We start from the raw sequence: 14468 nt of genomic DNA, 5'->3' as shown, positions 1-14468 counted from the left end.
CTGCGTAATAATTTGTAACGCAATGTATATAGTATACAAATATATACCGTATATAAGCCTGGTTTTTCAGCACTTTCTTCGTTCTGAAACCCCCCCTCCTCGGCTTATACACGAGTCACAGTACAGAAAGCCGGCGGGGGAGTAGGGGCGGTGGAGCAGCGGGTGCCAGGAGACTGCTCACACATCATGTTCACCTACCCGCACGAACTCGGTGCTGGCACTGCATCTCTTTCTTGTGCTCAGCGGTCACGTGGTACCGCTCATTAAGGTGATGAATATGGACGTGTCTCCACTCCCATAGGTGGAGTACATATTCATCACCTTAATGAGCGGTACCACATGACCGCTGAGCATAGGAAGAGCTGTGGGAAGGCGGCTGGAAAGAGATGCAGTGCCAGCACCCAGGCTGCGCAGGTAGGCGAGTATGATGTTTTGTTTGTTTTTTTCAATTGGAAATATGCACACAGGGATAGGGGATAAGGAGGCATGCATACAGGGACAGAACTGAGAGGCATGCATACAGGGATGGAACGGGGGAGGCATTCAAACCAGGACAGGGAAGGGGGAGGCATGCATACAGTGACGGGGAGGCATGCATACAGGTACGGAACTGGGAGGCATGCATACAGGGACGGAATGGGACAGGCCTTCATACCAGGACAGGGAAGGGGGAGGCATGCATACAGGGACTGAACGGGGGAGGCATGTATACACTGACGGGGAGGCATGCATACATGGACGGAACAGAGGAGGGTTGCATACCAGAACAGGAAAGGCAGGGGAGGCATGCATACAATGACAGGGACAGGGGAGGCATTCATAACAGGACAGGGAAGGGGGAGGCATGCATACAGGGACTGAACGGGGGAGGCATGCATACCTGGACATGGAAGGGGGAGGCATGCATACAGTGATGGGGAGGCATGCATACAGGGACGGAATGGAGGAGGCATGCATACAGGGACGGAACGGGGGAGTTATTCATACCAGGACATGGAAGGGGGAGGCATGCATACAGGGACTGAACGGGGGAGACATGTATACAGGGATGGGGAGGCATGCATACAGAGACAGAACGTAGGAGTTATTCATACCAGGACAGGGAAGTGGGAGGCATGAATACAATGACAGGGACAGGGGAGGCATTCATAACTGGACAGGGAAGGGGGAGGCATGCATACAGTGATGGGGAGGCATGCATACAGGGACGGAACGTGGGAGGCATTCATACCAGGACAGGGAAGGGGAGGCATGAATACAATGACAGGGACAGGGGAGGCATGCATGCAGGGACGGGGAGGCATTCATAACAGGAGAGGGAAGTGGGAGGCATGCATACAGGAACGGAACGGAGGAGGCATGCATACAGGGACGGAACGGGGGAGGCATTCATACCAAGATAGGGAAAGGGGAGGCGTGCATACAGGGACTGAACGGGGGAGGCATGCATACAATGACAGGGATGAGGGGACAATGCATACCCGGCTTATACTTGAGTCAATAAGCTTACCCAGTTTTCCGTGGCAAAAGTAGGTGCCTCTGCTTATACTCGGGTCGGCTTATACTCGAGTATATACGGTAATGTATTTTTATGGACCACATATACTGTATTATGCATTTTACTTTTGGGGATATAAGATGCACCTTTTAGCAAGAAAATATAGTGTCAACTACGTAACCTATGTTATTTATTTGTACTATTAATATTTATTTACTTACTACAGTGTGTTTACTTACTTTGTTTTTAAGAAAAAATCTTGCTAACAAAGGTGTGCCTCTTATTACAGAGGCAGCTTCCTATGTATGTTGATGTAAGTGTTTGGTGTGTATATATTGGTGGATATAACTGATCTGTGTGTGGCGGTGTAGCTGAGCTTTATGTGTTAATATAGCTGAGCTCTTTGCGTGTGGACTTAGGGTACCGTCACACAGTGGCATTTTCATCGCTACGATGGCACGATTCGTGACGTTCTAGCGATATCGTTACGATCTCGCAGTGTCTGACACGCTACTGCGATCAGGGACCCTGCTGAGAATCGTACGTCGTAGCAAGTCGTTTGAAACTTTCTTTCGTCGCTGGATCTCCCGCTGTCATCGCTGGATCGTTGTGTGTGACAGCGATCCAGCGATGCGATCGCTTGTAACCAGGGTAAACATCGGGTTACTAAGCGCAGGGCCGCGCTTAGTAACCCGATGTTTACTGTGGTTACCAGCGTAAAAGTAAAAAAAAACAAACCGTACATACTCACCATCTGATGTCCGTCAGGTCCCTTGCCGTCCGCTTCCCGCTCTGACTGTCTGCCGGCCGGAAAGTGAGAGCAGATCACAGCGGTGACGTCGCCGCTGTGATCTGTTTTCACTTTACGGCGGCACTCAGTCAGAGCGGGAAGCGGACGGCAAGGGACCTGACGGACATCAGATGGTGAGTATGTACGGTTTGTTTTTTTTTACTTTTACGCTGGTAACCACGGTAAACATCGGGTTACTAAGCGCGGCCCTGCGCGACCCTGGTTACCAGCGAACCTCGGCATCGTTGGTCGCTGGAGAGCGGTCTGTGTGACAGCTCTCCAGCGACCACACAACGACTTACCAACGATCACGGCCAGGTCGTATCGCAGGTCGTGATCGTTGGTAAATCGTATAGTGAGACGGTACCCTTAGCTAGGTATATGTGTTGACCTACTAGAATTGTGTGTGTACGTATCTAGTAGAACTGCTTGTGTGTACATGTGTAGCAGAGTTCTGTGTGAAGCAAAGTGTGTGTAGCAGAAGAGGATATGGGTGTGTTTGTAACAGAGCTGTATGTGTATGTAGCAAAACTGTGTAGCAAAGCAATGTGTGTATATAGTCGAAATGTATGTGTATGTACAGCAGAACTGAGTATGAATGTAGTGTACATGTAGCAGTGTTGTGTATATGTGTGCACTGCAGAGAATATACATAATGTGTGTGCTGTAAAACTATATGTGATCTACTACCTCTCTATTCTACCATAGTGCATTTAAATGAATGATATTTTCCTTACTGCTGCTCTTATTTATACCTCCCGGGAAGTTTAATCCCTTAATGACCGTCAATACGTCTTTTAACTGACCTGAGATATCAGAGAATATCCTCCCCATACCGGTGACAATCCAGCAGCTGCCGGCTGTACACGATAGCTGACAACTTGCTGCATCAGCCACGATCAGTGTTTGCACCGTCCAAATCTGTTTACCCCTTAGATGCTGCTGTCAATAGTGACTACATCATTATAAATGGTTAACAGAGTGTGGGGGCCCCCACCTTATCCCAGTTGGTGCCCTCAGATCATGATTGTGTGGTCCTGATGTTTGCCATGGCAATTCACGAGCGAATAGCGGCCTCAGAGTCTGACGGCTGTTGTAACCTTTTCATAAGTTAGCGGCATTTAGGTGGTAAAAATACACATTTTCATTCCTGTCATACCACTTTGCATTAAGGCTAAGTTCACACTGCGTTAGTGCAGTGCGTTCAACATATCCGTTAAACGGACTACACTAACGCAAGTGCCCAGCGCTAGCGCAGATGGAGCTCCTGCTAGCTCCATCTGCGCTAGCAGTGACGGACCCGGAAACGCTGCAGCCCGCGTCTCGGGTCCGTCACTCAAATGTGCGCTAGCGATGCGTTCGCCATTGAAAGTAATAGCGGCATTAACGGACTACGTTACACTGCGTTATGCCGCGTTAACCCGTTAAACGGGTTCACACAACGCAGTGTGAAGCTAGCCTAATTCCTGTAAAGCACCTGGAGGGATAATAAACTACTTGACAGCAGTTTTTAATATGTCAGGGGGTGCTGTTTTTAAAATGGTATCACATTTGGGGGTTTCCCAATATATTGGACCACTAAAGTCACTTCAAACCTGGATAGGTCCCTAAAAAAATAAATGTTGTAAATTTCCTTGAAAAAATGAAAAATTGCTGCTACATTTTTAAACCTCCTAAAATGCTAATAAAATAAAATAACACTTTACAAATGGTGCTGATGTAAAGCCGACATGTGGGAAATGTTATTTATTAATGGTTTGCTGTGGTATGACCATCTGGATTAAAAGGATAAGCATTCATATTTTGAAAAGTGCTAATTTTTTAACATTTTTCTCAAATTTTTGATATTTTTTATAAATAAACACAAAACATATTGACCTAAATTTACCATTATCATAAAGTATAATGTGTCACGAAAAAAACAATCTCAAAATCACTGGGATTTGTTGAAGCGTTGCAGAATTATTGCCACATAAAGTGACACTGGTCAGATTTAAAAAATGTGGCTTTGTCACTAAGGGGTTAATTAATAGGAAGTATGTTTTTCCTATTTTCTGCTGTCTAAACCTGGGGTGTGTCTTTTAGTAAGATGGATCCTAAAGTCCACAAAATACTGTATATATTTCTGTGTACTGAATATGAAATAAAAATGCACCCCTCTTATAGGTGGTTGTTGGTGATAAGGTAAATCTTAACCCTGTGAATGCTGGGCAACCCCTACACGCCAGTAACTATGAACTCAGTGATAACCCAGGCTGCAAGGAGGTAAGAACAATAGATGGCTGGGCTTCTAGTCTGTTTCGACATGTACACATCTAATAACTTGGTGGAAAATGCAATTGTTTCCTATTCATTATTGTTCAGTGAATGATTAAAGAGCAAAGTGTTTTTGTCTTGTAATTACAAAGATGACTATAATTTTTTATTAATTAAGCTTTCTTGATTTCCCATATTTTGTTTGTGTCTAGTGAAGTCTGGCAAACTAACAGTTGCAGATATACATTTTAATTTGCATATTTAAAGAAAATAGAACTCTGTGTTTACTTCCACCTTATAATCTGCATTTTGGGATGGTTCACTGACTACGTTATGGAAACTGAGTATTCAAGAAAGCTCTGTAGTTGGTTTTCTAATGCTGAAATATATTTGCATTTTCAATGTAAATGTGGGTGTTCACTATAGGCATTTTCTTCTTATGAGGGTGCAAAGCAAGCTGTGACAAAAAAGGCACGTGTAAATCTATCACCCGCATATTCTGTTTTTCTGACAGCCTATTAGACCTACATTTTTATTAGTTTAATTTATGTATGTAGCAGTTTATGGCCAGTCTTAGGCAAATTTAAAATGGGCATTCAACATATGGGAATTTAACATATTTAAACAATGTTTTGCAGCGCAGCGACAGAATTCTGCTGGTGTATGGCAAGGTTACATGATTGTTTTTTTTAATGCTCTTTAATACCCCTCAGTGCTTGTCTGGAGACAAGACAAAGTTGTCAGTATTCACTTATGTTCTGAGGGAAGCTTGTAGTGGCTGTGCAGTGAGATCAGGCAAATTGGGCACAACATACATGTGTGATTACTGAAACTTTTGTCTCATCTCCAGACAGCCAGTGTGGGGGTGCCAGTGTGGGGGTAGTAAAGCAGAGATGACAGTGCTAAGAGGAGGAGGGTTGATAAAATAATTTGTAATGTGACACATCTAAACTCAGCTGTGCTGTTACTCCTCCCACACTGACTGCCAGGAGATTAAAGTACAAAAATGTCAGTAATCACACTCATGCCTGCTATGCTCACAGCAAGTTTTAATGGCTTTGCAGTAAGATCAGGGGTGTCATTATATGCCTCACAGTGAGAAACCTGCTCTTAGCTATGGTGAGGGCATGTTCTTCTTTCTCTTGAGTGTTGATGCCTGCTTATGATTGGTCAACATATTAGAGGGTGAAGAAGTACATGCCCAAAGTGAAAGCTATCTGATGACAATCACTTGTACTTAAAAAAAATCTTACTACCAAATACTCTGATTGGAGAGGACAAAATAAACAAAAAACATGTTTTATCCTGTTCTGCAACCACAATTACATTGTGTGTTCATTTGTCCAGTTCAAGATAAAAATTTGATGAAAGATCCCCTTTGAGCTCACAGGTATAGTGGTTGCTAAAGGGGATGTCTAAGGCCGGTTTCACATTAGCGTTTGGAGGAGCTGCGGACTTCCTCCGTGAAGCCCCGCCCTCGGCCGCACCTCTGCCGCTAGCTCCTCCTACTTCTGCATGCGGCCTGCTTACCTATCTTTAACATTAGGTACGCAGGTCGTGCCGCTGTATGCAGATGCTTCCGCATGCGTCGTTTTGACGATGCGGTGACCAGCGTAGGATGCAGCTTGTAGCAATTTCTTTTTTTCTCTGCATCGTCAAAACGACACATGCGGAAGCATCCGCATACAGCTGCACGACCTGCGTACCTAATGTTAAAGATGGGTACGCAGGCCCCATGCAGGCCGCATGCAGAATTAGGCGGAGCTAGCGGCGGAGGTGCGGCTGAGGGTGGGACTTCATGGAGGAAGTCCGCAGCTCCCCCAAACGCTAGTGTGAAACTAGCCTAAATTAAAAAATAACTTAAGATGTGTTCCTAATATAAATGCATACAACTTTGTAATGTATTTCAATTTACAAAAGAGTCCAAGGCTTTAGTTGCTACTAGTAGTGATGAGCGAATAGACTCGTTACTCGAGATTTCCCGAGCACGCTCGGGTGTCCTCCGAGTATTTTTTAGTGCTCGGAGATTTAGTTTTCATCGCCGCAGCTGAATGATTTACATCTGTTAGCCAGCATAAGTACATGTGGGGGTTGCCTGGTTGCTAGGGAATCCCCACATGTACTTAGCCTGGCTAATAGCTGTAAATCATTCAGCTGAGGTGATGAAAACTAAATCTCCGAGCACTAAAAAATACTCGGAGGACACCCGAGCGTGCTCAAGAAATCTCGAGTAACGAGTATATTCGCTCATCACTAGCTACTAGTGGTCACAGCAGCTCCACTTCCAGTTTGGGATTAGCACAGGAGAGGCTTTCCCGTGTTAGCATCTCATCAATGCTGTGTGTAGAGAGAACTGGCTGAATTACTAATTTCAATAGCTAAGCCAGACCCCTTTTTGTGTTTACATTGTCTTTGACAAAGTAAGCGGACTGCCTTAGCCATTGATGTGACCAGTAAGGCTACTTTCACACTAGCGTCGTACTAGCGACGGGCCGACGTACCGACTCTAGCGTTGTTTGCGCTGCACAACGGGTGCAGCGGATGCAGATTTTCAGTGCATCCGCTGCCCCATTGTGAGGTGCGGGGAGGAGGGGGCGGAGTTCCGTCCGCGCATGCGCGGTCGGAAAAGACGTTGTCGACGCAGCAAAAAACGTTGCAAGCAACGTTTTTTGCGGCCGACGGTCCACCACAACACGACGCAACCGTTGCACAACGGTTGCGACGTGTGTCAATGCGTCGCAAATGCGTTGCTAATGTTAGTCAATGGGGAAAAAACGCATCCTGCAAGCACTTTTGCAGGATGCGTTTTTTCGCCAAAACGACGCATTGCGACGTATTGCAAAAAACGCTAGTGTGAAAGTACACTAAGATAGTATTCTTCTCATAAAGCATTGATGATCGTTCTTTGGTGTTGAGGACAGAACAATTTGTTTTCTAGCATTTTGTTATACATTTATTTGGTCCCTGACCTTTGCTAATAAATTAGACACTGGTCTTTATTGACCACCGCTTTAGGTGATTAAAGGGAGGGCCAGGTTATCTCTGATCCTGACAGTTTTAACAAAGTGTCAGCTGTAAAATACATTGCTGATGGCACAGGCAAAAGCCCCTGTGCCCACATCATGTCTGCATCACCCCAGCAGTGTAAGTGAACAGTGTGTTTCATAAATAGGCCATCATGTTCTTCTGATGAGTGAGTTGTCATTTCACAAATAGCACAGAACATGCTACCATTTGAACAGTAAGACTGTAGTGTACCCAAGAATTTCATTGGAATTACTCTGTTTTAGGTGAACTCCTTAAATTCTAACACCAGCTGGAAGATCAATCTTTTCATGCAATACAAAGACTACATGGAGGATGCCCTGAAAGGGGTGAGAATAAAAATTCCTCTTCTCTAATTGATTATTACATCTGTAGTAATGGATAACTGCTATATTAGTTACACTTTTTGTGCCATTAGACTCTGCAGTCACATGTCACATTACCTACAGTCATATGTCACTAACTTACAGATGGTATGGCAGATGGATTCTGGGGTCAGACTACACACAGGGTTTGTTTGTAGTCTGTAACTATGGGGACACGTTGCTCTGCAGGTAGGATTACTTAAATTATTTGCCAAGTTTCTTCATTTTTTTATTTTAGATATATTGGAGCAATAAGATTGAAAAAGAGTACTTAATTTAGGTTTAAAAGGTACAAGGAAATTGATTTTTAATGGGTGCTCCTATTTTCAGATCTTTTACCTGCTTGGACCTATTGCAGTTTTTTTTTACCAAAGCCGATACAATAAAAGCCAGGAGCTCCAGAGGAGTTTGCATGGGTTGTTCAGGAAATGTAAGGCTTATTTGTTGGACAGCTCATCAGATTGGTGGAGGTCCAACACCCAGCACCCCCATTTATCAGCTTCCATTCACTTTCTATTGAAGTGAACTGTATTACCTGAGAATGGCTCTACAAAGTTTACAGAGCTCTGATGTCCTGTGTTGCATCTATACTCACCCCTGTCGGCGCCATGGTCACCGCTTCTTCCTCCTCTTCGGCCGGCACTCCTGCGTCACTCCCGGCTCCTTCCTGGTCCGGGTCCCGGCGTGTGTCTCTGCGTGCGCATTGGCGCGCCTCCCCTCTGCTGCCTGTCACGCACCCGGTCTCCTCCCATCTTCTTCTTAGGGACCGGGCGCGCGCACACTTCTCCACTTCATCCCTGGCTACGACCTGACCCGACAGCGTTGCTGGGCCAATAGAAAGCAGCCACTTAGTATTTCAGGCCGCCCTTCCTTTGTGAAGGTGCCTGATTGTTAAGTTAATCTTACCAGAGTTCCTCTGTGTTTTGGCTCTGCACTCAGGTCCATTGCTTACTCCGTCTAGTCCAGGTTTCCTGCCTTCCTGCCCTGTGTTCCGTTTCTCCTCATCCTAGGAGCTCCCTACACTGCTGCTACCGTTTCCGTGGTTCTTCCCCACGTCTCCTTGTGTTCTCTCCCTCGTTATTTTCTATCTTCTCCTCTGGAGCCGATCCTGGTCCTGGCATCCGTAGTACTAGTTACCTTCAAGCTTGCTCCCTAACTATCCCTGTATAGGGGTTGTCCAATCTGGTTCGCTCGCTCGAGGGAGGTTCTGTATTACGGTCCAGTGGGTCCACTCTTGTCTTTTGCCCCCCCCCTAGCGTAACATCCTGGCTCTGTACACTGGGTACTTGTAGTCTCCATGGGACCTGCAAAGAGCGCAAAGGTGGGGGAGTCTGATGTTCAACTCCCACCGATCTGATATCAATGACCTATGCAATCCATGATAAAGTGGAACATTGTCACCACCTTTTTACAGTATATTGTATTTTTTTTCATTGACGTCTGTGAGTGGTAGATTAAAAACAGATAAAATTATTGACATTTGACAGTTTCTATCTAAGTTGCAAAATAAAATAAAATAATTTAAAAAGATGCATGTGTGATAATCATTTTGCCCATTGTCCTAAGCACAAAGTGAAGGCTCCACATTGTTTTTTTATTTGCAAAAATGCTCCAAGATGCACCATAAATAAGATATGTTTGTGCACTAGCTTTGTACATCAGTACACGTCTTGTCTGTTTTTGCTGCACATATTTACTTTGACTAATATACTCATTTATGTGTAATTTTCACAGGGGGATGTGGTTCGTCTTTTTCATGCCGAGCAAGAGAAGTTTCTTACATGTGATGAATATAAGGCTCGTCATCATGTATTCCTGCGTACCACCCTGCGCCAGTCCGCCACTTCAGCTACTAGTTCCAACGCACTTTGGGAGGTGGAGGTGAGAAGCTCTTTGCCATTTTTGTCTTGTTATAAAATGTGGGTTGTGTCCTTAAAACAATCCCCTTTTGATAATAGAGTTCCGTAAAATAAGGTGATGATAGGCTGTCCAGCATCTGGGGGCCACAGCCATTACCTATAATATACAGATTTTTTTTAATGACATCAAGGCCTAATTCATGGGGTACTTGTCGATGTACACACCTACATATAGTTAACTATATACTTTTTGATGTTTTCCATTCTATTTTGCTTCTTTTTTTATTAAAGGTGGTACATCATGATCCTTGCAGAGGGGGAGCTGGCCACTGGAACAGTTTATATAGATTTAAACACCTTGCAACTGGAAACTACCTTGCCGCAGAAGTAAGATTGGGGCATTATATTGAAATATTTGATGGCTTATCTATGCAACTATACGGTGATTGTATTTTGATAGCTAATGCTGTAGTTAATGCTTAATTTGACCATAGGCAGCATTGCGTGGGGCATAAAAAAGCTTTGCCATGCTCTACTTTTGCACCACCCATTCATTGCTGCTAATTTTCAGAGTAAATGTGGCAGTGCTCCTCATGCTATCTGTAGTTGATGGCTAATTATCCCATTGTGTATTTTATTCTAACATTGTTGATGTGAAAAGAGCAGTGGTTTCTCCTACATTAATTTCCATAGCTATTGGGAAAGGTACGTATAATGTGGTCAGTTCTGTTTTCTGCACAATAAGCTTTGCGGAATAGTGTCCTTACTCTAAAGTACAGCACTTTGGCATTCAGGCATTAGACTGAAAAGCGTTCTCTTTTTATAATAGTCAGTTTGCATTTGCATGAAGCCAGTTTTAGGTGGTAATCCAGGTATTTGGACTTGTCTCGCTTTGACTGTACTGAAATTACTCAGCTCTGTAAAAGGGGCCATTAGCTGTAGATGTGAGTAGTGAGAGCCAATCTGTCTAGATAGGAGCCGTGACCTCACTGTAATTTACACACATTTGACAAATACTTATGGAGATATGGAACACATTTCCAGCACAGAACCTCATCTCTTAGGAAAAGGTGTGTCTCCGTTTATGGGGATTCAGTGCGATAAGGGACATGAAAGAGCATGTATGCCCGTGTTTAGTAGAGTCGTCTCGTAGGTGTGTTTTATGTGCAGTTTTCAGCTGCTTATCTCCGTTAGAACAATAAATAATTTATTAATAATGCAGTCCTCGGCTGTTACAGGTCTTCTGAAGAGTATGATGTAGGATACGCTTATTCCTCATGCTGTCCGTGTGCATAGCACAACCGTGCAGGAACCAATGTAAGCCAATGTGGAAGTGCACACTGTAATTTTCACCTTGACCACACCACCGTTCTGTGGGAAAAAAGCCGCAGCATGCTGCAGTCTGTTCCGATTTACTGACCAGACTAGTGCCTGTAAATAGCCGGCATCTGCTGCACCTGTCTGCTACACTGTGTGCAGAATTATTAAGCAAGTTGTATTTTAGAGGATTATTTTTATTATTGATCAACAACTATGTTCTCAATCAACCCAAAAGACTCATAAATATCAAAGCTTAATGTTTTTGGAAGTTGGAGTGGGTTTTTTTTAGATTTGGCTATCTAAGGAGGATATCTGTTTGTGCAGGTAACTATTACTGTGCAGAATTATTAGGCAACTTAATAAAAACCAAATATATTCCCATCTCACTTGTTTATTTTCACCAGGTAAACTGCACAAAATTTAGAAATAAACATTTCTAACATGCAAAAACAAACCCCCCAAAAATTAGTGACCAATATAGCCACCTTTCTTTATGATGACACTCAACAGCCTTCCATCCATAGATTCTGTCAGTTGCTTGATCTGTTTACGATCAACATTGCGAGCAGCAGCCACTACAGCCTCCCAGACACTGTTCCGAGAGGTGTACTGTTATCCCTCCCCGTAGATCTCACATTTTATGAGGGACCACAGGTTCTCTATGGGGTTCAGATCAGGTGAACAAGGGGGCCATGTCATTAGTTTTTCTTCTTTGAGGCCTTTAATGGCCAGCCACGCTGTGGAGTTTTTGGGAGGCATGTGATGGAGCATTGTCCTGCATGAAAATCATGTTTTTCTTGAACGATACCGACTTCTTCCTGTACCACTGCTTGAAGAAGTTGTCTTCCAGAAACTGGCAGTAGGTCTGGCAGTTGAGCTCCACTCCATCCTCAACCCGAAAAGGTCCCACAAGTTCATATTTGATGATACCAGCCCTAACCAGTACCACACCTCCACTTTGCTGGCGTCTGAGTCAGAGTGGAGCTCTCTGCCCTTTACTGATCCAGCCTCTGGCCCATCCATCTGGCCCATCAAGAGTCACTCTCATTTCATCAGTCCAAAAAACCTTTGAGAAGTCAGTCTTAAGATATTTCTTGGCCCAGTCTTGACGTTTTATCTTATGTTTCTTGTTCAAAGGTGGTCTTTTTTCAGCCTTCCTTACCTTGGCCATGTCCCTGAGTATCGCACACCTTGTGCTTTTTGTTACTCCAGTAACGTTGCAGCTCTGAAATATGGCAAAACTGGTGGCAAATGGCATCTTGGCAGCTTCACGCTTGATTTTCCTCAATTCATGGGCAGTTACTTTGCGCCTTTTTTGCCCAACACTCTTCTTGCGACACTGTTGGCTATTTGCCATGAAACGCTTGATTGTTTGGTGATCACCCTCCAACAGTTTGGCAATTTCAAGACTTCTGCATCCCTCTGCAAGACATCTCACAATTTGGGACTTTTCAGAGCCCGTCAAATCTCTCTTCTGACCCATTTTGCCAAAGGAAAGGAAGTTGCCTAATAAGTAAGCACACCTTATATAGGGTTTTGATGTCATTAGACAACACTCCTACTCATTACAGAGATGCACATCACCTGATTTACTTAATTGGTAGTTGGCTCTCAAGCCTGAACAGCTTGGAGTAGGAAAACATGTATAAAAAGTATCATGTGATCAAAATACAACTTGCCTAATAATTCTGCACACAGTGTATGAAGGAAGGCATAATAGACTAATACAGAGCATGTTGATTAGTTTTTCATGGCGTATATGTCAACATTTTTATTGTAGTTTTTTATGGCACAAGCAGTGCCATCAGATAATTACTTTAAATTCTGTGTTCACACGTGGTATTTTTGCAAAGGATTTTTCTTTTTAATTAGTTTTTTTTTTTTCTGCAGAAAAAATGCTGCTTTTAGGGTAAGTTCACACTAGGCGGTTTTTCAATATTTTTTTTTTTTTACTGCAGCAAAACCTGATTTCTTGGCAGGAAAGAAGCTTTTTTGTGTATTTTTTGCTGCAGTGTTGGCATGCAAAAGGCCACATTCAGACATCCAATTTTCACTTATGTGTTTTATGTGTGGTTGTCATGGATAGAAAATGTACCCACTAAAAACTATGGTACTGTTTAAAAAAAGAAACGAGACATCTCTGTGTTTGATTGGAGTCGTAGATTAAAATTACCCATAAAAGTCTCTGCTTCTGTGAAAATTACTGATAGCACGTGGACGCCATCAGTGTGCAGTCCATGTGCTAGCCTTGATTAACATTGTAAGGTTACATGCCCAAGATCCGGAATAGCAGCGTTTTGGGTGCAGCTCACAAAACGCTACGTTCTACATTAGAATGTCATGCGGGTACTGGGTAGACTACAGCTGATTACCCGGGCCCCTGCGATATCCCTCAGACTAGGGAAACCCTGTCTGTCCCTCTCCCAGAATTTACACTGATGGTGTGCTTGTCTGGGCCGCCAGGCCTGACCCTGACTCCTGTTTCAGTCCTATGCTGAAACCTCCACCCGCCACCGAGTGATTAGACCACACACCAACCCCTACAGAAAGCACAGACAGGGAAAACTAAAAACGCTCCACGCCGCAGACACACAGGTAAACACTATAATGTGCACAGGGCAAAACAAATACAAATATAGGAAGGAGAAATATGACAAAGGATAACACACCACCAGATACGATATTTCTTCTCCTAGACCACCACTCCAGACCGAGATCACCAGGCACAAGACACAAGCTATAATCGGCGACGCCCGAAGTCCAGAATGACTATTTAAAGGCCACGGGCGTGACCCAGCCTCCAACCCGATTACCAGCTAGATTAATCCCGGACAACCTGGATAAAGTCTAGCCGGCGCCACTGAGCGTATAGTGGACGAATGTGGAATTACCGCTGTCTGTCGGACGCCCTAGTGTGAATAGCGTCCGACATGACAGTATCCCGCCTTCTACGAGGGACTCCAGCGCCCTCACGACTTATAGGACCTGGCTTGTCCGGATGGCGGCGGTGAAACATACTGACCAGCTGGTCCGCATGTATGTCCGAAGCAGGTACCCAAGACCTCTCCTCCGGCCCATAACCAAGCCAGTGTACCAGGTACTGTAATGTGCGGCGCAGTATACGAGAGTCAACCACCTTGGAGACTTCAAACTCCAAATTGCCATCCACCAAGACTGGAGATGGCATCGGCGCCGCATCCACGGAACCCACCACCTTCTTTAAAAGAGATCTGTGAAACACGTTGTGTATCTTATATACCGTAGGAAGCTCCAATCGATAGGCTACCGGGTTAATGATGGCGGCGACCCTAAATGGACCAATAAACCTTGGACCC

The 14468-nt window shown here is 44.3% G+C and overlaps 1 protein-coding gene across 2 annotated transcripts in view; it reads left to right on the top strand.

The window, feature by feature from the left end:
* ITPR3 (inositol 1,4,5-trisphosphate receptor type 3) overlaps positions 1-14468 on the top strand; it is an 825364-nt gene that overhangs the window by 143177 nt on the left and 667719 nt on the right. For both annotated transcript variants that reach the window (XM_077295501.1, XM_077295502.1), the window contains 4 exons: positions 4455-4553; positions 7835-7918; positions 9689-9835; positions 10105-10200. In XM_077295501.1, the coding sequence (XP_077151616.1) occupies positions 4455-4553; positions 7835-7918; positions 9689-9835; positions 10105-10200 (426 nt within the window). The remainder of the gene's footprint in view (positions 1-4454; positions 4554-7834; positions 7919-9688; positions 9836-10104; positions 10201-14468) is intronic.

This window comes from Ranitomeya variabilis, chromosome 3 (assembly GCF_051348905.1).
Source record: "Ranitomeya variabilis isolate aRanVar5 chromosome 3, aRanVar5.hap1, whole genome shotgun sequence".
Lineage (NCBI taxonomy): Eukaryota > Metazoa > Chordata > Amphibia > Anura > Dendrobatidae > Ranitomeya > Ranitomeya variabilis.
Note: the sequence above shows the minus strand (reverse complement) of the source record. Positions and strands in the feature narration are given on the sequence as shown.